Source organism: Bombus vancouverensis, chromosome 10 (assembly GCF_051014615.1).
Source record: "Bombus vancouverensis nearcticus chromosome 10, iyBomVanc1_principal, whole genome shotgun sequence".
NCBI classification, from domain to species: domain Eukaryota; kingdom Metazoa; phylum Arthropoda; class Insecta; order Hymenoptera; family Apidae; genus Bombus; species Bombus vancouverensis.
Window position 1 is genome coordinate 3,348,703 of NC_134920.1, and position 25,302 is coordinate 3,374,004.

Genomic DNA, 25,302 nt, shown 5'->3' on the forward strand with positions numbered 1-25,302 from the left:
TTACGCAAGGTCTCACTCGTATCACTGTCATCGAGATTCATGTAGATTCTCAAGCAGGTGAAGAACCTCGGACACAATGATGCTCGACGATCGACCATAATCATCGTGAACGCTACGTGAGTTCACCGTCCCTGGTGATCCGTATGCTCGTATATATTTGCACCTGCATTACCGATGTCGCCATTCCGTGTTACCGTAACCAAGATGTTCGTCCGACAAATAATACAATAAGCGCTCGAAAACCGGTAATTGGTCGTAACTACATCTGAGAGTTCTAATTCATTCGAATTGTATGAAATGCATGGCTTATTTAAACCATTTAGAACGAATGTTAATTACTTACAGGCAAAAGAATTAATTCCTTGAAATTGTTTATTTATTTCGTTAAACTGGGTTACTTTTTCCTTAAATTGCATTAAGAACTGGCGAGTAGATAAGTGTATGTAAATCCATAGCGACTAATATATATTTATATAATGATGCCGAGAATGCGAAATTATTGATTGAAATCGCCACTTCAGTTTCACTATCCAGTTTCTATTAGGCAACTGTCCATTCGACGCTATCACGTTCTTTACTCATAATGACCGATTATAAAACGTTGTACGTGAAAGATTCCCTTTGATGAAACCTTGAGAGAATCTGAAAATACGAGTCACTCTTCGCTCAATAGATGTAACGATCATAGATCTGATCGATCTAACACTCGATAACGAATCGAAGGTTGGATAAACCGTGATATTTGACCCTACTGCAATCGTTGATCAATCTTGATTCTTCAACTTCTTCTTGAAAGCAAAAGCAGAAATTGGAACGATATAATGAATTCTTTCATATTATCTATGTATACACGTACATAACGTTACGAATTATAAAAATTGTTGAAGTAAACGTGCTTTCGTCGGATCTTTTTGTATAATAGCACATCTTCCGCAACATGCTCTTAAATCTTCAGCAAAAATTCTTTTCTGACTTCGACTTCATGATTTCTCTCTTCAAGTTGGAGTCGTAAACTGAACTTTAGATTAAATTACTAACAACAACAGTAATCACCATAAACGTTTTCACTGTTATTAACCATATTTCTTCGTAGTTGCGCCAACCTATTGCACAAATAACGGCTGAATTCCTACGATTATAACAATAAAGAATTAGAACACAGAGGGACGCGTTTTAAGTAGTACAAATCGACTTTGAACCCTCGTGCTCTTATTATCAAAATTACTCTACCGTGATCATTCTTTTCGAATTATTCTTCGAGAGAAGATCGGTATGAGAATTGCTGTGCATTAAAGAAATCATGGATAATCAATCAACAAATAGTTTGTCTTTGCATGAGGAAGCAATAGTAACAAAGGAGGCCCTGCAAATTATAATTATCCTTTCAGACATTAATACTGAGGTCGTATCCTGATTTCCACGCATGAATGAAGTTCCTTTCTTCATATAAACCTATCCTTTCTCTTACTATTATTTACTTTTCACCTGAATGAAGAAGTTACATTGACCATAGAAAAGGTCGTAATCAAGGCTCATTCGATCGTTTCCTTATGTCGGATAAAATAGTCACAGTCAATGCCTATATTTTCTGGACTGAATCATGGCCCGTTAAAGTAAATTAACCGTTCAAATTCAAGGCTAGATCGGATTACGCATCGATTTTTAAGAAACATACATTATGGTCCAAGTTTCTGTTTAATATTTTAGATGAAATTTTTATTTCTTAACAGGTTATATGATATCCAGTTTATAAGCACTTTTTCCCTGGTATTACGTGTGTAACATGATTTATAGCGTGTCTATAACCTGAGTTATGAGCAATGATAGAGAACTACACGAAGGGGAAATATTTCTTGAAAGAATTTCTTTTTAAGACGTAGTGCAATTTAAAACTATAGGATACAGTGTTAACGTAGAATTACTAATTCAATAAAGAAATGGTAAGGAATAAAAAAGAAATTAGTTAAATTAGTAAACATGCCAATTATTAAAATTATATAACTATTTGTAGAATCGATAAGGAAATTAATTAATAATTAATAATCACAGAAGAACGCTTGTAATCATCCAAATCCCTAGAGACCAAAACGCGACAGCTATATCAACGCTATATTGTATTTATTATAACTGAGTCGACACAACATATACGTCAGTAGCAAGGAATGTGTTAAAAAATTTACAAAAGATACAATGCGATACGAAAAGATAACCCTACAATTTTTATTATAACAATTTAGTATATCATTGGTGAATCTCCAATATATCAAGGCAAACCTGACGTGTAAGTGACGTAAGTGATTACTTACAGTCGATTTCATAAGGTATATATAGCCACACGAAATAAAAAGATTATGTAACATTTTTTTCACTTTTTATTTTTCATCCTTGTTTCTTTCTTCGATATGTATAATCGTAAATTTATCATTAGATTTCTTTCCTTCCTCCATCATCTTGTATTCGTCTTATTTGAATGAACGCTAACAATTTGATACTTTGGCATTTAGGATACATTAAAAATCTTGGATTCTTAGCTCGGATTTCGTTTCGTTATTTTAAGATACCGCATTCCGGATACAGAGGCGACAACCTCGAAGTCGTCATCTCATTACGATTTCACAAATGCAAAACGCCATAAATTCACAGTTTTTTCTTGATATATGTGTTTTTCATATACTAACGATCAGTCAATTTTTTTCATTGTAGAGTAGATCATTTTAGGATAAAAGGAAGATTGTTAACCTTAAGTATGAACAAATATATGGGAGTCAAAATTATTTTGTTTTAAGATCAGTGATAAATAATATAGATATATGTATATGTTATGTTATACATATAATACATACATAATACATACATACATAAATTATATATATATATATATGAATAATAAAGATAAATGTATATATTTTTAAGCGTGTTCTATAAGAACGTAAATTGTTACTAATGAATGTTATATGTTGATGTTAAAGTCACACTTATTGCGGTTTGCTCGCAGCAAAGTAAAAGTGTGGACGACCTGAAACATCGTGAATGACCTCTGCACCTGCACATACGGATCACCGCAGATGCATTCCCTCTTAATCGCGCGGATGTTGCCCAATTAAACAGAAATACGCATAGAAACAGGGCTTCAGCAACATGCTGCTTGTAAACTTCTTCCATGCTGAATTATTTCCAAATCTTCCATCATTATAATTAAACCCGTATTTATTAGCTGCAATACTTTTTGCTATTATTAGGCGAGATTCTTTGATAAAAGTAGCTAAATAATGTTTAACATCTTTTAGAAGAATTCTATACATTCGTTGACGTATAGTCCGTAATATAAAGATTTTTAGATAGGACTAGAAACACCATCTAGGAAATAATGTTTAATTAAACGTGGGCAACGGTATTTCGACAACTTTGAAGATGTTCGATAAGCTAATAAAATATTCATATTATGCAATTCGTCCCTAACGATTTGTGAATCTTGGAAATTAGGAAATCCAACGAATTAGAAACTTGGACAACGTTCATTCAACACACACAATCATAAAAAAATCGAACAGCAGTAGTTTTTATATTGATACATTTTTTGCTTGCCTTGCTAAATAAAAAGTAATATATATGATAAAATAGATTGAGATTTAGATTGAGTTTTATCCATTTATGGGAAATTAAAAATGTAATATGCAAAAATAAAATATTCAAAGTTACTTGTTATAATATTTAATAGATAAAAGAATCTCTATTAAAAATCCTACTCTTTTAATTGTGTTCATAAATATATGAACTTGCATGAATATCCGTAGTCTTACTATAATTTAATCTATATTAAAGCGAAAACAAAGTTGCATAATAAATGAATTGATGTAGAAGATATAAGTATACAGCATCGTCAATAGTGCTCAATCGAGAGACTACAAGTCCTGTCGATTATTGCGCTTAAATACTCGATCAACATATTAGATGATATGCCCAATGATATACCAACATATTGATATGAATTCAATATACTAAATATGTTCATTGACTAGTAGTCAGTCATTATACTATGTATTTTATTAACCCTTGCTGAACCGTCGAGTGGTTCCCACAAACACTATCGATTCTACAACGTATCAATTCTATCTCGTTTCACGGTAAACCCAGGAGTGACTGTTGTTGACAATTAGGTGCTGATCACTTGGCGAAAGTGCTAAAGCTTGGGGTTATTTTGTGCACAATTCTTTACCTAAGCTTACCACTACTTCAGACATCACGGATTCCTTCGTTTATTAATCGTATCGCTATTTTAGTTTCATTTTTATTTGATCTTGGACAAAATTTCAGAAATATACATATTTGTGCAATTTTATGAAATTTAGAATTTATTCCAGATTTTTCTGAAAACTCCATTTTACGCTGTTAGTTACTCCGGTAACATTTTGCTTAATTTATATAGTATTAAACGGGAATTGCTTATATGAATAAAATATTTCCGTTTATTAGTAAAACCTTGAATAAAATTTATAACTAAAGACACCGAATATTCTTATATCTTTTACTTCGAGTATAAATATTTTTAATCACTGTTCCATTAAAGATTTTTAACTGTATTCATCTAGTATCCTTCACTTTCTTTTTCTGCAAACTTTTCTTGAATCACAAATATTCGTATTCAAGATACCTGGAAGACTTGATATATAAAATATAGCCTTAAAAAGGTCGAAAAAATTATGTAGGTCCGACCATTCACCTGACGTTAGAAGGCCATACATATATATCTTGAGACTAAAAATGCTTTTAAGCCGTAACAATTAACTCTTCTTTGTCTATCTCTGATCTTTCAAATAAAATAGTACGTCAGACCCTAATGACTTTAACGTTGGGTATGTTCACCTACGAAATTCTAACTTTTGATGAAACTGAAACTTCTCTACATTGTGTGAATTAATTGCAACAAATTCGAAGTTTTTCAAATAAGTATTATAACGTTTCGTAATATCAAGCAGAACGTCGGAATTCATACATATGAATGTCGCCTTAGTATCTAATTTCCAAGACAAAGATACCGACTAAACTTCGTGGAATTTTATTTCGATGTTTTCAAAATATTCGACCATCTCAAATTATATTGGTCTATTCTCCGATATCAGGTAGCTTGTGACAGACATAAAAGTGTCATATTTCTCACTTTTTGTGTCTGTCACATTCTCTGCTGCATTTTCGTGATTCACGATCAGTCGCCAGTTCATGATTCAATATTATGAAACTCTATGAAATCACTACTTTACGCTTAATGTCCTTTATCATGCAATGAATTTTAAGTTTAAGTATTTGCTCAATTTAGACGCTATGATGTATTTATTTATATTTCCTCCTTTTTCTTTTGTAACTGTAACCTTCTTTTTTCAAGGAATTCGTTTTCATTTTAGTAATGAATGTTATGATTAAAAGTTGATTTTTAGAGTTTCACGAAATGCACTGTAATATTTATTACAAATATATATATGTATTCTTATTATTATTAAAGTTTCGTCTTCCTTTTTCTTGTCCACTTGCAGAAGTGATCGTAAGCAAACGTAATGATACTGATATGTAAAAAAATTATATTAAATGATACTTTCACGAAACGATCGAACAAGTAGGTTTACAATTTTATTATTATTATTCGTAAAGAACTGTGTAACAGAAAAGGTTTATGTAAGGCTCTATGATAAGATATTCCAGACACGACAATCTCACTGAAATCTACGTTTTATTTGTTTCATTTGCACAACATTTTTAACGACGATGAAAGTATAAAATTTAATCAACTACAGTTCAAGTCGCTTACTTGACAAACATCTTCGTCATTGCTTTAGCAATAACTAGAACTTCGAGAATATTATTTAATAGAAAATAAATGCAGTTTGCAGTAAAGCTTGTTGTATAAAAGAAGATTTCGATTATAAAATTGGCGAATGTACGAGGATAGATCGGTTTTAAAATATTTCTTCCTTGGGTATCGTGGTATCCAAACAGTCGTCTTTTCGATTAATGATAGCCATAGTGACCGAATCCGTGACCATAACCATAATAGGGGTAGCCTAAGGGGAAAAGCAGATTAGGATGACAGGGCAACGTCGATGAATATTTTGTTCATTTTATGATACATAATTCTGCTCGTGAATGTGCAACGTCGATGAATATTTTGTCCATTTTACAATAATTGTTAGAAAGGATCTCAAGCAATAATCAAATAAAAATTTAACAAAATTTACTTTATAATATAGTTAGAAATATAAAATCTCACATGATATAACATTTAATGGAATGTCAACTAAAGCTTACAAAAAATTCATTGACGTTGAAAGCACTTTTTCGCGTTCTAAATTTTCTCATGCATTCTGTACTCTTACCATAATGTCCGAATCCGTGGCCATATCCGTAGAACGGATATCTGTAGCTATAAATGTAAGGATAATATCCGCCGTAGTATCCACCTAAGTATCCTGGTTTCGCAGCGACAATGCCAATAATGACAGCCAGCAGCAGGACTGTGTACTAGAAAGAAACATCATCCTCAAAATGTGCATAAATATACATGCATTATATACATGCATAATAAATGTCACAAATCTTATATATTGTTCAATTCCACGAAACTATATTTTTAAAAAATTCGTTTATACACTAACATATTCCTTTACACTTGTTTACCTGTGTATTTTTTCCCCATATAATACCTCCTTTTAAGTTTACGATGTTCTCCAAATATAACTTGTTAAAAACTATAAAAAATTCACAGTACGAAAAACGAGTCATATAACCTGAAGATGTATAAATCATTTACGTCTCGTCGCATTATGAAGGGAAAAAAGAAATACTCCAAACAAAATTTGAATAAAAATTTCTCTTGTCGAAATAGAATATAGAAAACCATCTACACTTGCAGTATTCAGTGATTGCATATTATTTTCAAAATAAATAAGAAATAAAATATTTAAGCGTCAATTATCAATTTAATAACGAGTGAAAATTAATTTTTTTATCCCCTATATGATATATTCACGTGGATAACGCTATTCACAAATCAAATTGATCAACATTTTCCAAAATTTCATCATTTTAGTATGAATGCACTATTAGTGTGTGATTTTTCAAAAATTAAATTATCTTTAATGGAATTGATCAATTTATTTCTTTGTTGGGCATAATGATTTCTTTACTCACAAGTTTCAAGCAAGCCATTCTCTGTCAGCTGACACACCTGTTATCTCCTCGAGGAATTGCACTAATTTTTCCGATCTGTCAGTAGTGTACCACTGTCCGTTCAACGTTGGTCTCCGTTTCTTTTATAACAAAGGCGAGTTCCGCCACGGCCCCCATCAGCAATTTTCCCAGCCTTCGTATTGGCTTCCCTCTGTTAACACTAATAGCAAAGACTGGTATTGTTACTCTGGGATTATGCGAATGCAACACGTCATTATGAAAGAGAGACGATGCAACAACGGTGTTTCGGGGTGGTCAACCGTGTGCACGCCCTGTGAACAGTGCCTTGACATCCAAATTTGCCGAGGAATCTACGCTTTTCGTCTGAGAAACCTTCCATTAAATTTCCCAATGCCTCTTACGTACCTGGAAAGAAGAATACGTTACCCAGAAGAACGTTGTCGTGATATTTGCATTCTAAATTCCGTGGACCCGCTAAATTAGTTGGTCCTCCGCGACAAGAATGGGTTTACTTATTATTCGAGACCTGAACTGGCGACTCGATTTGGAAAATTGGATTTCTTTTTGGAAATCTCATGCATTTGCAAAGCAAGAATATAACGTGATTAGAAGCGAGTCATGTATTTCGAATTGATATATGACAGCTGAAATTATCGTGTTCGTGTCGATCTCAATTTTAATAGTATGAATTTCTATTCTTCTTGTCATTCTTGTGATGATTTACACGGTCTACTGTGTCACTTTGTAATCAACGCTGTTCCTAAAATAACTTGCTAACGCTAGAATTCTATCTATCTGACTAAGATATGCTAATGAAGTTGAGAATAAAACTAAGGATAAAGCGCCGAAATTAAAACTCGGAATAAAACTTCTAAAGTATAAAATTGAGGGAATCGACGTAAAAAATATGCGAGAAAATACGCAATGCATAGGAAATTATTATGCATAGCTTTATCCATATTGTGTCTTAAAAATCTTAGATCTTAAATCTTAGAAAGCTTAAAAATCATTTAGTTCCCCATAAGAGCTGCAAATTCATAAAATTACTATGAAAAATTATCAGTTGGTAATTCTAAGGTTCAGAAGATAAATAGTCAGAATTGTGTCAGTGTACGAATTAATAATTAATATTTATCTAATCATCTTCTAATAATAGATAGTAGAAGTTATTGAATAAAAAAAGATTTTCAACTAGTCATTTCTACGCTGTTGAATAATTTAATTATTACTCGAGTAAGGGCAGTGTGTGCACGAATGCACGATGCGACGAAAGAAGATGCAATCGTGGGTATCGTGATCGAGACAGAAAGAAGAAAAGTTATGGGTTGTGTAACAGGAGCATGGAAGAGGGGAACACGTTACAAAATGGTGAAATTACACGGTATGGGTCGCGGGACGAAATCGAGAAAAAAAAATGATCGTTGCGACACACATGGAACCGAGGATGTGTCTGTCATTAATTGCAGTTAATGTGCGATACTTGTAAGCCTCATTGAGCGTAACGTTGCCCAACTGGATCTTCGTTGAATCAAAAATATTCTGGTGTTCGCACGAATGTATATGAATTTTTCTCGTTCCTTTCTTTCCTTTCATTTTTTATTTTAAATTATTCAGCGAATCCTTTCGATGGACTGGACGAATCGGTAAAGTATATAATATAATCGAAAGTATATTACACCGCATTGAAATTCATCGATGACTCGAGGAAATGCGCAGCACATCTTCTATAACATAATCGCGTAATTGATATATGCAATGAATAATCATTTCGTTTCTCTGGAAAAGAATTGCGTGACTTCACGATTCGTAAATACCTGCTGCATTTCTTTATGTCGAATGTTTCGTTTATCGCGTGCAATTATTGCATATGCATCAGACATATCACGTATTCCGTTAGTGTTTTGCTGCTTGATTTATCGATCCATTTAATTATATAACTTTGTGCACAAATTGTAACCAACAGGTTTGGTTTGGTTGAGCATTTGCAGTCGTGACTCGTAATCTTCATAACTGATCAAGTAGAAACCTGCTCGAATGACCAACATACATACATATATATGTATGTAAAATCAGTTTCGTTATTGAGTGATATTAAACTATTGCCAGCGATATTGTTGCTAATTTGCATGATACATAATCAGCCTCGCCTTAATCATCGCGTCAAAAACATTCAGAATCTAATTCCATCAGTTACGTGATCCTTTTTTCTTGTTTTCACGATAAATACTTCCCCAGAATCTATGATCGGCAATGTTGTGAACGATGAAGGATTTTCCGCGTATTACGTATCACGATTTGTTCACCTTGAGGGGAAAACAATATATCAATTTTATTGCGTTGTTACCGTTCTGGAACCAAATGATCCATTGGAGGACAATCAGGATTCGATTGATTCTTCTGAACGGATAATTGTCATTTTATCTCTTATCTTTGATCACTGGATTAAGGGTGCTTACACAAATTTTTATGGATACAATTAATAGAAATTTTCAATCTAAATAAAGATTTACTTCACCCATTAAATATTATAAATTTGATATTTTATATATTTTTCTATATCATATTTCATTCTCTACGTTTTTGCATCTATACATTTTTCATACATATTATAAATGTCGAGTTCTTAATTGCATCGTGTCATCTTTAATGATCGATTGATAGGTCACATTTGCGTATATAAGAGATCTTTACGAAGGTCACGAAAATTATTAGACCGTAATAGTTGGCATGCGTGATGGGCACGGCGTGTAATTGCAGGATAAGGCCAACTAGAGCTATGGGAACTTTTTTGTATATCATAAGTATGGGAACGTTTCGTTGAGCAATGCCAAGTTACGGCACGTGTCGTCGGATTAGTCGTCAGATAAATTGTCAATTAAGTCGTCGGAACACCTTGTTGGACCTCAATTAAATTTTTCCAACGTCGGAGGCGACCTGAGAACAGGTCGTAATTATAATCACATTGAAAATTTTCCGCTGCGGTTTCCAATAGAATTCGATGATTCGATGAATGTAAAGTGACTATTTTAATGAATCGCTAGGTAAGTATTTGTTGCAATCATCTAGGACAAAGGACATATATCTTTAATCATAGAAGGATCATTTTGCTATTGCACACCGAAATTCCATTTTTCCTGTTTATCCTGCCTATTTCATTCTGTTTATCCTCCTCGTTTTCCTTCGCAGAAGTAATAAAATATTTTTATTATAAAATTGACTCACAGAAATTAACCCAAATAATAAAATTGATATAATAAAATTGACTCAAACAAACTCATTATGAAATTCATAGTGAATTTTGATTGCAATGATGAACACAAAAATAAAATAGTTGCGACAATGCACCAGTGAGATTGAAACAATTGAGGGAGCGCATCATACGTGTCAACAATGTGATTGACACAATTGAGAGAATGTATGCGTCACCGATGTTATTAAAAGAATTGGGAGAGGGTCAGTAGTAGCGAAAATAATAAGGAAATTACAAAGGAAAGAGAAAATGTCCACAATACTTTAATTAATGATCGATACATACAAATGTTTCTTACATTAAATACATAAATACTAACATATTACAATAATTATATTGTGAATTCTTTTGTAGTTTTTGGTGAAATTTAGAATGTATATAATATACAGATATATATAAAATATGTAAAATAAAATACTGGTCATAATTCTTAAAACAAATCTATATTTAAATTTTATTTCTTTAACTATACCCATAAAAAATATATTTTGTATAAAAATCCACAATTTAGTGATAATTATAAATTACATCAAGATAACTGATTCAACGATCGATCACTCGCTACTTTATTTCTTTCTTTGGTCACAAGTCCAAACGAAGCGCGCTTCTTATATCCATTTGAAGTAAGAGATCGAACCTCTTCCGACTTGCTTTCAGACAACATTTCAGCTTCGCTATTGGGGGCTGACCCGGTTTTATGATTTTCATTAGCCTTCTCCGTTTGTTCAGGTTTCTCAGTTACCGCAGGTCGTTTATAATAAGGATAATATCCACCGAAAGGATAAGAATGAACCAGTGGATAACTACTTGGATAGAAATTCAAATAAGGTACAGGTTTGATTCCTGGAAATAGATAATTGTGGAAGCCAAAACGATAAGGTAACCCATGAAACGGTGCCAAAGGATAGGAATGAAAATTAAAACCACCATAGTAGGGTCCATATGGTGGAAAGCCATAAGGATATCCACCATACGGAGGATAATATCCGGTAGAATTGACATCACCTTGTACATTTTCTGGTGATGTTATTTGTTCAGGATGTCCTTGATTCTCAGGTGGATTTTGTGGTTCCACGGGTCTTCTTTGCCCATTAAAGTTCGGATAATAGGGTTGATTATAAGGAACATAAGGACCAAACTTTGAACCATGAAAATAAAACGGATTATAAGGATCATAAGGACTATATGTTCCATTACCACCACCTTGTTCCACGTTTCCCCGATAAAAAGACTCGTTAAAAGGACCAGGGTAAAATCCAGGAAATCCATGATAAAAACCATCGTAATAAGGTTGCTTGTGATGAAAACGAGGACTGTAATCGTATCCCCCTATAGCGGTCTGGCCTTGATTCTGATCATTGATCAATCTAGGCGGGTTACTTTCATCCTGCCCACTACTTGGGTTCACAGGTTGGTTCTCACCTTCGATGGGCCTATGGTGAGAATAGAATCCTGGATGTTGATGAAATGGATAATAAGGAGTAGTAAAGGGACTATGGTAATTTAAGTTAAACGGCCTACGAGTTATTCGAGCGATCTGAGTATTCTCGTTTTCATCGTTTGGGTTAAGCCCTTCGGTTGTTGAAGATTCCTGAGAATTAACAGGTGTCTGAGACGATAGATGATGATAATTCGGCTGAGGGTCAAACTGAGCATAGTGATTTGCGTTAGATAATTGATGTATAGGTTCAGATTTGTATCTGAATCCTGAAGGTTGCTGGTATTGATTGGAATAATGCAAAGGAGCTGCCTTAATATTTACGTCGATAGAATTATCTTTCGTACCACTATTGACGTTCCCAGGTGTTTCTACGTTCAGTTGGTTGTAAGAAATTCGCGCATCGCGATTCGACGCGAATTCGTATGGTTTGTACGCTTCTGAATTGTAATATTTCGAGTATTGGGGTGTGTTCGTTAAGAAACTGTTCTGGAACGTTTGTTTTCCTTCGTTTGAAGAAGATTCACGAGTATATCGCGGATAACGATTGAAAGAAGTATTTGATGAGATTTCGGAACTCTCTGGCTGAGTACGGCCAATGTCTAAGGAGAATTGTGTTTCCTGGATTCTTTTCAGAAGGTTACTCGATGATTGGTTCGATGGTGGATCCTGGTAATCGTTTAGCAAGGTCGTTGACAGGACCGACGCGATGTTCCTGGCGAAAGAAGTCAGTACCTCGGTACCTATTTCGCAACAAAACGATTTAGATGTTATTGGTTCGATATAGTTTTAAAGAATTTCAGAATTTAAATAATTAACTTATCTTTTTATGTTGTTTGACAGGATCTTTTAGCTTTTTTCTAGTTTCTTTTTTTTTTTTTTTTTTATTAATTCGAAATTTTCTGTATAAATACAATCATTTCACATTATTATGTATCTCAACCTTTGCCATTTACATTTTTACATATTTATCGCGTGGATCTTAGACTTTGAAAAGACAGCTAGTATCTTTGTTAGTGGTTTCGTTAATTTGATATTCAAGCATGTTACAACACGCTCGAGACAAATTACAAGAAAGCAAATGTTCGGGTCAATACAGTATGTTGATGTCACAGCTTACGGATGTAAGGATAAACGCCACGATAGTAGATGTGGAAGGCTGAAGCTGGAAGTATAGCCAGAGGCAAACAGACACCATTCAATGCAAACATGGTTTAGTGTAACTAGAAAAAGTCCCAAAGTCTAAACCAAGCGCAATAAGGAAATTGTGAGTGTGATGAATAGTCGAAAGTAAGGAAGAAAAAATTTGCCCGCGGCAAAACCCGTGTTCTACACGTATACTACACAATTTACTAGTGAAGAATTTTTTAGCATAATTGTGTCCATGAGGATTAAAAGCATGCAAGTTGAATTGAAATAGGAATTAAATAGACAGATACTTATTTTTGAAAGAGTTACTGTACAATTATATTTAAAAAATTTACTTCTGCGTCAAATAGCGTATTTGCAAATAGAAAGTCTGTCTAAATTATTCTGTTTGAATTATTATTATTATTAAATTAATTATTACAATCGTCATCAACTAAAAGTATTCGAAGTGCCACAGAAATTCTGAACGAACAGAAACCAGAAATTTTCATAATTAGAGATAACATTTCATGTACTATATTATTTAACATTTAAATTGGAAATCATAAATTAGTTGTCACGATTCAAAGATATAAAAGAAGTGACTCGTCTGCCATGAGAAGCATCAATGTAGGACGAAGATTGTCATTTATCGTCATAGTTGCGAAAGTGCTCTTTTTAACCTGTCAACGGGGATCCTATTAGTGTTCGCGAACTCACGTGGATAATGCAACGTGCGTGCATCGTTCATGAAGACCAACTGGCATGCATCATATTGGATGTCAATTACACTTTCTCTGTTCGAATACTTCTGCCATCGTTTACTTCATACAAGATTGGCCAATTTCGTATATTTACATATACTTACAAAGATCAAAATATGTTTAATTTGTCTTTTTGAATTTCTCCATTGACCATAATAAATCAGGATAGAACGAATTACGCGATTTATTAAAGCAGCTTTGCAGTTTTCCTCAGCAGTAAACAGAGTAATTTAAACAAGCTACTAAGTAATTAAACAAGTTTAAAGATTCGTAAACGTCAAGTGCATTTTATAGCGAACAATTTCAAATATCGGCGCGATTTAATATCAAACGATTCTAAATATCAACGCATTTAATAAAATAAAACTGATCTCATTCGTCTCGTAGAATTTTCCTTTCTAAAAATAATTGTCATTGTTCTAAAAGCAGTTCAAGGGTGTGCATAGTGATGTTTAAAAGCGTTTCCCAGAACGGAATAATAATCGACTTACTGAGTCCGCTTTTTGCCGCGTTCACGTTGTCCCGAAGAATCCATAGACTAACGATCACCGCCGTTATCTGCAATGAAAATTAAAGTAAAAATAGTCAATGGGAAGAGTGAAGGCTTTCCTTCTCTTTTTAAATGAGGAAAATATAAGCTTCCCTTTGAACTACGTAATACGGAGCGAGTAATGAGAGGCTCGCGATACCGTGCCCGCCAATTTTCTGTAATACGATGTTTTATTTTTCATTATGCAATGGGAGAAGCTACATGCTCAAACCCGAAGATCAACGCACTGTTTCATACATGACACACTTGGTTTGCACGTGGTATGGCCGATTGTGAAAATTTTGCGAGCAGGCAATCGCGGAGGCGGAAGAACGTCTCTGAGTTTCGAAATGTTTTGATTCAAGCACTTCTGTTTCAGTTTTCTCTGTATTTAGTTTTTTTACACGATTGTAATATTGGCTTTCGATTTAGGATTTTAATTATTTTAAATTTGAGTTTGAATAAAAATTTTGAATTAAGGTCTGACTTAATGTTTTAGACGATTACGATGTCGGATTTGGATTAAATTTTTCAACCTTCTCAGATTTGAGTGTGAGTAGAAATGTTGTATTAAGTTTGAAATAACTTATGATTTTTTAATACATTACGATGTTCGCTATAAACTAGTTTTAAATTTAATTTTGATAAATATTTGTAAGCATAACTTTTTCATTTTTTGTTTCATTGACCAGTGTCGCTATTTATGAGCAGTTATCAAAGTATGACAGGTATTCGTGTTTGTTTACAAGATATAGCACTCTTGCAATGGAAACTCATCAATATTTCTCATTTAGTTTTCATGGAACCTGTTATCCACGAGATTGTGACCTATGGCGAACGAATTGATCGTAGCAAACTTGTTGCTTCCTGAAATATCTAGAATTCCAAGAATAAAACTGAGCGAACACAATCGAGAAAATAATCGACCACGGTTATATAACATTAAAATTGCATTGTGAAAGGTGCGGCACGCATGAAAGGAACCAAAGAAAATAGATTGCAATTATTGTATCACTCGTCGCAGTCCGCATAAGGAAATAATTGTGTGAATTGTTACTTATTATTCGCGACTTTTCATATGATCGTAATTATGGACTTATATGACTGCACATCAGCTTACTAATGCATAGATACTCATTTATAGAAATCAGTAGGTACTTTCTAAGTACTAAAAATTCTTTCTTTTCAGAAATATTTTCTCTTTCAAATCAATCTCCAGTAACAAATAGTATCTACCAGAAGCTAAATTCTGATTTGATACTGTCTGGATAGCAACAAATATGTATGTGTAAGTATTATATTATATTGATAACTGATAAATGTAGATATATTATCATCAGTGATCGATTAATTGATTATCGAATGATCTTTACAGCGAAAAGTTACACGAAGCCAAGTACATAAATCTGTTCGGCACGTATCAATCGGCAATAAGTAAATCGCGTAGAAAGCAAATAAGGAGTTGTATTCCCGTTTCATTCATGGTTTATTCATTCACGAAGTTAATTTCTACAAGCGGCGTACACCGCGATCGCAATAAAATACACATGGTCACTCACGATTTATACGTGCCGTAGTCCTTATGAATGGTCACTATCGCGATCTAAAGTTGTACCCGAAGAACGCCCACGTTTCATCTATTTTCTAACGAAGCTGACATATAAGTTTCCATTGAACAATAGCAACCGATCAATGAACGATCCGACTGTCGTTCGACATGAACGATAAAAGGATTTTCCAACAATCGATATGAATCTGTGTCCGTTAATTTAACACACATATTTGTTCTCTTAATTAAACGTCTGGGAAACATAACACAATAAAACACCTTGTTGACAATCAATGTTTCCTTTTTTCTTCTTTCTATCAGTGACGAAGATTTTATGGAATTTATTGCTTTAGATAGATATTCGTTTACAGTTAATTGCATTGACTCCAAGTGGAACGCGTTCTCAGAACATGATGTACATGCATACTGTCTCATATTGTTCTGGTCGGATCGTAATTAGCACGATTATGCAACGTCTAAGCCTTTTTTCTCGCAAGGACGTGCACTTGCGAATATATTAGTGCGAATCTAACACACGACGTTTGCAGAACGATTCATTAAAATTTATCTGACACGTGTAAATCTGATACAGCATCTGTGCACTACACTGTTTGCAAATAGCAATAAATTTTCATGGCTACTCAACGATTACGATTTTGTTGCGACGATTAGAATCAACGGCGACAATTTCATTTTACGATTACATACTCTGAGATCTGTGAGGTTTGCGTACCCAAACTTCTTTTACGGAATTTAATCGAGAAGTTTCACTGACTTGTTTCAAATTTATTATACTTTATCATCTTCTGTAATTTATATACGATACATCGTGCGGCGATTAATTTTTAATCCTTATTAATGATTTATGATGTTCGTTTATGCAAAGTACCGGTACGATATTTTTTTATATTAAATATATATGATAAGACAATCTGACAGGTTTAACAAACGATAAAGGTAGCGGTATTATGTAAGAAACAATTGGTCGGTGTACATCGTTAGAGGCAAACGAAACGAAAATGTATTTTCTCGATTGACGGTTCAAGAAAGTAGCCGCGTTACCGCATGGTGCATCGATGTAGGACGAATATCATCTTCACAGTTACGAAACAGTTGGTTTTTTTTCTCTCTGTCAACGAGGATCGTATTAGCGTTCATATAGGTACTCACGTGTAGAGGGTAATGCATCGTGCGTGCAGCTCGTGACGACTAACAGGCATACACCGTACCCGATGTCATTTATACTTTCTCTCCATAAACGCTTCTGCCCTAATTCAATTGATATAAGTCCAACCAATTTTGAATATTTCATACGTAAACGAAATTACGTGTAATTTTTTTACTCGAATTTCTGATAACTAATGCAATCGACAAATGGTCGATCAGTTTTATATATTTCATACGGGAATATCATCATCGAATCTATATAATTGATACACACAGAAATGGTATCAATTGATCGTTTGATTCATTCTTAGAATTGTAATTTATTATTTAGATTGAGTAATAATATAGTTTATTGTATAATCAGGAAGGAACTAATTTAAAGTAATATTTTGGAATAGAATTACAGTATACGCTACGGAAATACTGATTCACAAGATAGAAAGTTGTCGATCACATCCGAATTATATACTTGTCATATCACCATCAATCTTTTTCATTTGCTACATAGTGATTGAGAGCATATAATTGAAGGGATACTTACCTTACATATACTTTTAAGAAGCAAGTTGCTAAAGAGGAATAAAAGTATTCTAGCGATTTCTCATATCTTTAATGACACTACCTAAAAAAGTTTCATTTAACTATGATTTTTAAATACACATACATACAATCATACGTGACAATAAATATAATGAAGTTTTTGGAATGTATAATGAAAATTTTAAAGCTTTTGTACTTTTTATTAGAAATTTTTTATAACTAATGGAATTCAATATCCTATGTGACTGATCGTGCCAACAACGCCAGGAGCAACGACACCACGAGCATTGTAAACTTGTACAGGTTGCGGATGCACGCCTACCAGTCTCGTTGCCCTAAAATTTGGATTGACAACTACCGGTTGTACATTTCCGAATCCATTTAATTGCTGAGCCTGAATGGAATTAAATTGTTGTCTCATGAATCCTGGATACTTTGCCAGCATTCCAGTTACGCTTCCGTAGGGAATGCCTCCTAGAATAAAATAATAATAATTAGTAAATAATGGAAAATAACAATTCGTAAGTAAACATCGTAGTTCTAATAAGTGAATCGAATTAAAATTGGATAAAAAGTTTAATTAAAATGATAATATTAATTATACTTTATCGTATAATTTTTTAATAAATTAAACAATATTTTTATCCTTGAAGTAGCAATTATACTAACTAACTTTATATTTAATTTAGTTTCATTTTTATATTGACTTAAATCTTATACGTTCCGAGCGATATAACATGAAGCAGTCGATATCGCCTACGCAAGTGTTGAAATCTCCACTCGGCGCATTGAAATCTCTACGATTTCTAAATCACACGCAATAAAAATGTATAATCAGGTCCAATATTTTTATATCCTGTTTTTATAACCTTGCTTAGTATGATGGAATTTGTGGTCTTCTACTCTGATTCTCAGAAGATAAACTGTTTATAATAAAAGTGAAAGGAATTCGAGCGAAATGTTCTCGAAACGCAGTGTCGTCCTCTGTCGTGATTCAATCGAATGTGAAAACACGTTTGATTACTTTTATCAAATTTGAAGTTAGTTATAACAATAATGCACACATAGAAATAGCAAAATTACAAATTACTCGCAGAGAAACGAAAGTTAAGGAAATTTCTTGATATTATGTAATGTAAAAGGAAAGTAAGAAGACTGACTTACCATACGCCAATCCGTTCACCATCTCTACGATTCCTGCGCTGTCCGGCGCAACTGTCGATAAGTTCAGCAAACCAACCATAGTTAACAGTAGAATGATCTGTAAACAATTAATTATTGCCATTTTATAAGCAGACGCTAAAATGAAATGGGAAAATCCTAGTTGTTTCTGCTGGCTAAATCAATGTAATTTTTGAAGCTGAACGTACTTTATCGCTCTTTTATATGTGCTTTCAATCAGATACTGAAGACAAAGAAATTATCTTCCCATATTATTAAAACAATATTCAGTTCGTCGATATAACAGAATTTAATCAGGTATATCAGATTCTCAATTAAGAAATTATTAACGAGGTAAGCCTATTATCCTCGAATTTAATTTCGCGATAGCAAACTTAGGTAATGGCAGTAAACGACAGTCATCGATAGAAAGTATGATATTATTTGCATGTTAGTTTTTATCTGGTAATATAAATTAATTATACCGTAAAAAGCAAAGTGTCTTATCGTTACTCGAATATAGAAATCTCGCAAAACGTTAAACAAACATGTTTGAAATATTAACTGTTAGATGTTAAACGTTTTCGCTTTCTCCTGTGATTTTATTTTTGTTAAAAAAAAGAAAGAAAGAGAAAAAGCAGGAACATATATATGCAGCTAAAATACACAGTTTCATTTGGATGCATCGTTTAAGTTTACTTTTATTTCAGCACACGTAGTCGTGTTTTCTGTTTGTCGAATCGTAAAACAAGAACGAAACTCGAGTACAAACTTGAAGATTGAATTATAGGCTCGGCGTAAGGTTACTGTTAGTCAATCCAAGGCCGGGATTTCGTTTCCACTAATTTCGTTATTAGAGAACACTGTAAACGAGAGAATTCGCGTAAGGCAGTGATTATATTTCAACTATTAAAATCTAACAAATAATGGAAAGCAGATATAAATTACACAGCCACGAAATTTGGTTTAAATAATTATTTCGTTTAAATTCACTTCAAAACGGTTCGATTTGCAAAGTTCATTAAACATGTTTTTAGAATTAGCATTACTGTGAAACATATGGACCTTGGAGAACACAATCACCTCTCTTACGTTAGTCACGCGAGTCATGTTGCTGTGACTATTTTCTCTTTTTCGTTCTAGTTCGAACGCTTATAAAACCCGATTTAATTATCACGTGAGGAACACCGATTTGACATTATCAAAGCATATGTTTACCGAAATGTTTTATCGCTTCCTTTTGCTTTTATTAATTCAATATTTTGTAAATGATTAGTATACACGAACGTATCTAAAGATTATTAGAAATTAAATTGTAACATTTAATATTTGAAATTTGGAAGAAAAACGAAAATTTTAACGAACAATCATTGCGTTTAGATAATTTTCATTATTTTAAATCTTTTATATCGTTTAACTCTTTTCTGTCAAAAACACTATTATAATAACACTTTATCGCACTTCACTAAGGAAATTAATATTTATATATTCTCATATATGTATAAAAGTCGTCATTTAGAAATAAATGTAATAACTATACTGTTAAGGAACATCACTCATTTAAGATCCCATTTTTAGATGATTACGAAGTGCTTTCTTATTTATTCTTATGTAAAACGAGCACAAGTGCGACGACATACCTTCAAAGGAATCATATTGACCTTTTGGTAGTCACTTTGCAAGACAAGAAGGAAACTAAAGCACGAAACTAAAGATCGAATTATATACGGGGCTCGGTCTCGCAGTTGGCCAATCAAAGGCTTGTATTCCCTTTCAGTATCGAGTGTTATTCATCGATACAGGATTTTATTAGAATGCAGTACGTACCTAAATGGAGGATATCGTCCACCTTAACCTTGGTGAACGTCCAGCTACCACTCACGTCGGTCGTGCCAACAGAATAAGGTAAATACTCTGTAATTCGTATTTTTATCAGGGAAAATCTGATTCCGATTGGGAAATATTTGAAAGTTGTTCATTGCACGTTGCTCACTAAACAAATTGAAAATTGAAAATTTTGTTGCCTCATAGGTATTACAATCGTCCAGCAAATATAATTTCACTATCAAATTTGATTAATTAAATACTAAAGAATAGATGTATTTATATTAATCTTTATACACTCAGTTATTGTACTAAATATTTCCACTTTCCTGACTGAAGAAATTGAAAATTGTATTACAACAAATAAGTATCGAAATAGATATCTAAATATAGCTAAAGATCTCGTTAATTGAATACTAAAGGCTATTTTGATTAATCTTCATACGATCAGTTATTGTATAAGATACTTCTGTTTCACGCATTAATTACTAGTAACTAATTACTTTGCCTACATAGTTTCTTAGCCATAACGATATTCAGACCATGAAGTTCATAGGTGCATTTGATTTAATAAGACGATTATTTTCTAAGCATCGAGTAATTAATATAATAGCATGGATCATTATTCTAAACTGCATAATAATCGTTAAGTGCAAGTACATCATTCTTCATCGACGAATCATTCATCACGTCTGCAGTACGATAAACGGAAGAATGATTCAGAAGTTACTTACTAAATTCCATGGAGAAATTGTGACGTTCTATTGTACTGAATTGGATCAAGGATATCCACTTTAGAACAAGGATTGATGTTACGTAATGAGCGCAACAATTTAGATTATAATCAATTGTAGAAAGAAATAATTAACATGTTAGTAAAACGCTAGAAATTCGTTAAAGATTGTTTATGAAGATTTTTCAAGAATTTTTTAAGGTTTCTTTAAGGATGTTTTATGAATTTTCTTAAGATCTTTTATGGAATTTTTTTAATTAAGTGAAAATATTTTAGTAATTTTTTTAAAAACTTTTTTAAGGATTCTTTAAGGACTTTCTTGTTTTTTGTGCAACGTTCATTTTTATTCAAATAGTCTGATTTATGTACAATGTACATGTAATAGGTAAAGAACTAACGATATCAAATATGTAACTTTATTCGTTTAGTAAAAGATTTATAGAATTAATGTCATTATAATTGTAACAAATTTGTTTAAATGTTAGTTAGAATAATTTCGATTTATTACAGAAAATAGTTTGCAAAGATTTGTTAAAACGTTCCATCCTGATTTCTTTCTTCACATTTTCTTTGCGCTATCTCTTTTACTCGCCTCTTGCTTTACACCCAATGAATATGACCGTTCGATCTCCATCCTTCCAGCATTATAATTATTTCCTTTCCACAAGTTATTTAAGTCTGAAAACATTGCACAGGTAAACGTGATATACTTTTTACCAACTTGCCCTCAAAAACTAGTCTAAAACAAATTGTTTCATAAGTGACTCATAATCACTAAAATAACTCAAATTCGTTTCGCCTTTCTAAAATACCGTATCACACAAAACTCTCTCAATATGTCAGGTTAATGAAAGGAAACTCTAATGGTAATCTCTAATGAGAGTAACATCATCTTAACGTGTCATTAACATCCTTTCCAAACAATTTCTACTCGTCTACATAAGTCTTTCCCAATTAGCTCAGCAACAGCACGATTTTCAATTTTTCCTTCTTTTCTCTGGACTCTACTAAAAAGACCTTAAAGTACTGGTATAAAATACAAATAAAAAATAAGCATTCTTAAAAATCATAATTCTCCGATATCCAAGAAACAGTAGAAATAATTTCCCTGGAACTTTGTTCGGTCAATTGAAGAGCTCTGTTCTGAGGTATAAAATTCGCATCTGTCTTCAATATGCTTCCAATCTCGTAATCATTATGAGTTTTATCAAAGTCACTCAAGGTTTCTATCCTAGCGTCCTTGAAATCGAACCTTTCATCACTCTTGACAGGAAGAAATATTCTCTTCGATTCCTCTGCTTCCTTATTCTGATTCACGTCAACCAATCTTTCCTCCATAGTTTCGTTCCCTTGATTCTTTCCTCGACCATCGTTCACCTTCTCTAGATGCTCCTGTTTTATAGAACCTTTTACAGATAGTTCTTGATTTCTGTCGTTTTTTGCCGATTCGTTCACTAATTCATTCGTTTGATTCTTCTTTCTGCTTCTGGAATGCTGCTCCGCTGTACCAGTTTTACTCGAAGTATCTGTCTCGTTGCTAGCTTCGTTGACAGATTTATTCAGGACGTTAGAAATGTAATTCTTCTTCGAATCTTTACTCTTCTGATTTCTCCTTCGAGCAATTTTAGAAGCTGACGTCGTTGTTGCAACTAAAGAAGTAGATTCGACCGTGGCAACCGTGGTAGAAGAAGGTTTCTGTCTTCGACGAGCTCGATTAGCTTCAGTGGCAGATTTTGTCACAGTTTCCATTGTAGAAATAGCGTTCTTCGATGGCCTTCGTCTTTTCTTGCTTGTCTGCTTCGTGGAATTCTCAATTTCTCGAGGACTCTCGACCACGGTTATTCGAGGCTCGGAATTGTCTAAAGTATTCTTCACCAACTCGCTCGAGTTTCTACTTTCAAACAAGGTATCCATAGAACTATTATCTATCGATTTTTCTCTATTTCTTGTTTTCCTGCTTGGGACTAATGTCACATCTTCAGGAACAATCATTCCTCGGGAAATACCTCTAGATTTATAAGAAGTCACAGATTCTTTTTCTTCGAGTTTCTTTTCCTGTGACGAATCATTCTTCGTTTCTTCCAACGTTCCCATCTCCTCTGAATTGTCTTCCAAAGTCTTCTTGATCGATCTACTAATTTCTTCTATATTTCTCGATTTGATATTCGTCAATTGTTTGTCCAGAGGTAGCTTAATATTTCTCGAATTATATCTGCTGCTATACCTCATTATTGGTCTATACTCGCTGCTACTTTCTATATTATCTGAAGTTCTATCTTCTGAAGTGTCAGTATCTATTCGACCCCAAAATCGGTATCTTCCACGTGGATAAGTATTCGTTCGATATTTCGTAGCAGAGGCTTCCTCTGCTTCTTCCTCCTCATCATTGAATTTTCTTAGCAAGCCTTTACGCTTCTCTGCCTCTCTTTTTCTATCTTCTCGTGCTAAACGTTCTCTTCTTTCCCATGGATATTCGTATTCGTAATTCATTTTATCGCGATATCGACTACGTCTCCGTTTCCGTCGGTCTTCTTTGTCTTTATACCACGGAAAAACATATTCTTCTTTCTCTTCGTTGCTTTCTTGCGTTTCTTCGGAGTTTTCCTTTGGATGGAATCTTTTGTAATTGAAAAATGGAGGATGGTAGAAGGCTGGTTTGTTTATACGTGGACCAAGCTGCGAATATTTTTCATCTTCATAGTTCTCTGCTGGAGAAGATGGCCTAGAAGTATATGAGAAAGACGTTCGATCTTCCTCTGATTCGCTTTCTTTCGATGCGACGCTGCTTTCTTCGGAAGATTCTGTGCTTGACTGAACTTTCGTCTCTGTCTGTGCTTTCTCCGAAGATTCTTCATTGGAAAAATATGATTGATGAAACGGTTTCGAAGTATCTTCATCCTTTTCCTTTTCATGTTCGTTTCCCTTCTGTGTTTCATTGAAATTCGTAGAGTCTGAAGTTTTGTTATTCTCATCAGAACTATTAGTAGTATTCAATGAAAATGATTTCTCGAAGTCTTCGTTTGATAATTCTCCATATTTTGGAGGATCGGTATCCAGGAAGCTTTCCAAGTTAAAGAATTCAGTAGAAGTCGACAATTGTGGCTTCTGTGTGGTTGTTGTTACTTCACCTTCGTTCACACTTTCATAAACTGCATAACCACTTCCTGTTTTATTTACACCTTCTTCATTTGACTGGTTAATTAGATCATATTTAAAATTAGTAAAATTTTCAGATTTGTTCTGGTAATCGTCTTTGGTATTATTGCTCATATATTCTACGTTGCGGTTTTCTTTCACAATTTCTTGACTGTCGAGTTCATTGACTTTATCTGTGGTCGTCACAGTTTCTGTCCAATTAATTTTATTAGTCAAGTCCAACAAAGAACTCTCTGTAGTGGTTAATGTTTGGTTTGAAGGGTTCTTTCTTCTAATATAATTATACCTTGGCTCGTTTCGTCTCTTGTCTTCTTCCACCATAGTTTTATTCACAAATTTGCCAACATTCCAAAGATCACCTTTTGGTTTCGAGTACCTTATCCTGTCTTTAATCGTGTACACAACTTTTTGAGATTCTTCCTCTTCGTGATCGTCTTTATTATTCGAAGAATTAATCGTTACACTATTCAGAATCTTCGATTTTCTCTTTGTATCGATCGTTTTTGGAAGTTTGGTGGAAGTCATTGAATTTTCTTGAGTAGAAGAATCTTTGTCGTCCTCAATCGTCGAATTTTCCAAGTTTCTTAGTTGATAATCATTTTCCTTCCACTTCAAGAACCTATTTCCTATTTTGTCTTCTTTCTTTTCCGCCGACTGTGAGCCCAATTCAATGGAAGCAACTAATAATTTTCTTTCACGACTAGAGTTCAAGTCATCCTTCAGATCCCGTTTATAAATGCGGACTTTTCGACGACGTTTCACAGTTCTAATCCCAATTACAGGTTTCTGTACCGGCTGAACCCTTAATCGACTTTTCTGTGGAACTCTAATTCTCTTGTACACACTTTGTCTGTACCTATTCTGATACTTAGGCATCGGTCCTT

At 33.5% G+C, this 25,302-nt stretch overlaps 3 protein-coding genes and 1 long non-coding RNA gene across 5 annotated transcripts; 1 reads left to right on the plus strand and 3 right to left on the minus strand.

The window, feature by feature from the left end:
- Positions 1–5,703: 5,703 nt before the first annotated feature.
- LOC117159208 (uncharacterized) lies at positions 5,704–7,336 on the minus strand. Its single transcript, XM_033338830.2, has 3 exons — positions 7,180–7,336; positions 6,366–6,510; positions 5,704–6,053 (listed from the first exon to the last, which is right to left on the minus strand). Exons 1-3 carry the CDS (start codon positions 7,195–7,197, stop codon positions 6,001–6,003), a joined length of 216 nt encoding a protein of 71 aa, XP_033194721.1. The 5' UTR covers positions 7,198–7,336; the 3' UTR covers positions 5,704–6,000.
- A 3,433-nt stretch (positions 7,337–10,769) lies between these two features.
- LOC117159239 (uncharacterized) lies at positions 10,770–17,093 on the minus strand. Its single transcript, XM_033338912.2, has 3 exons — positions 17,008–17,093; positions 14,251–14,317; positions 10,770–12,610 (listed from the first exon to the last, which is right to left on the minus strand). The coding sequence occupies exons 1-3, from the start codon at positions 17,023–17,025 to the stop codon at positions 10,959–10,961; spliced, it is 1,737 nt and encodes a 578-aa protein (XP_033194803.2). The 5' UTR covers positions 17,026–17,093; the 3' UTR covers positions 10,770–10,958.
- On the plus strand, positions 14,788–16,108 carry LOC143303253 (uncharacterized). Its single transcript, XR_013059385.1, has 5 exons — positions 14,788–14,840; positions 14,981–15,016; positions 15,083–15,250; positions 15,478–15,576; positions 15,664–16,108. It is a non-coding gene; the product is annotated as an uncharacterized LOC143303253 (long non-coding RNA).
- Positions 17,094–17,723: 630 nt separating the features above from the next.
- LOC117159199 (uncharacterized) lies at positions 17,724–20,454 on the minus strand. 2 transcript variants are annotated; one of them, XM_033338816.2, is made up of 3 exons: positions 20,346–20,454; positions 18,709–18,805; positions 17,724–18,018 (listed from the first exon to the last, which is right to left on the minus strand). In XM_033338816.2, exons 1-3 carry the CDS (start codon positions 20,358–20,360, stop codon positions 17,774–17,776), a joined length of 357 nt encoding a protein of 118 aa, XP_033194707.1. In that variant the 5' UTR covers positions 20,361–20,454; the 3' UTR covers positions 17,724–17,773. The 2 variants fall into 2 exon arrangements, with proteins under 2 accessions (XP_033194707.1, XP_076478205.1); XM_076622090.1 differs by lacking the exon at positions 20,346–20,454 and having other exon boundaries at positions 18,709–18,902.
- Positions 20,455–25,302: the final 4,848 nt, after the last annotated feature.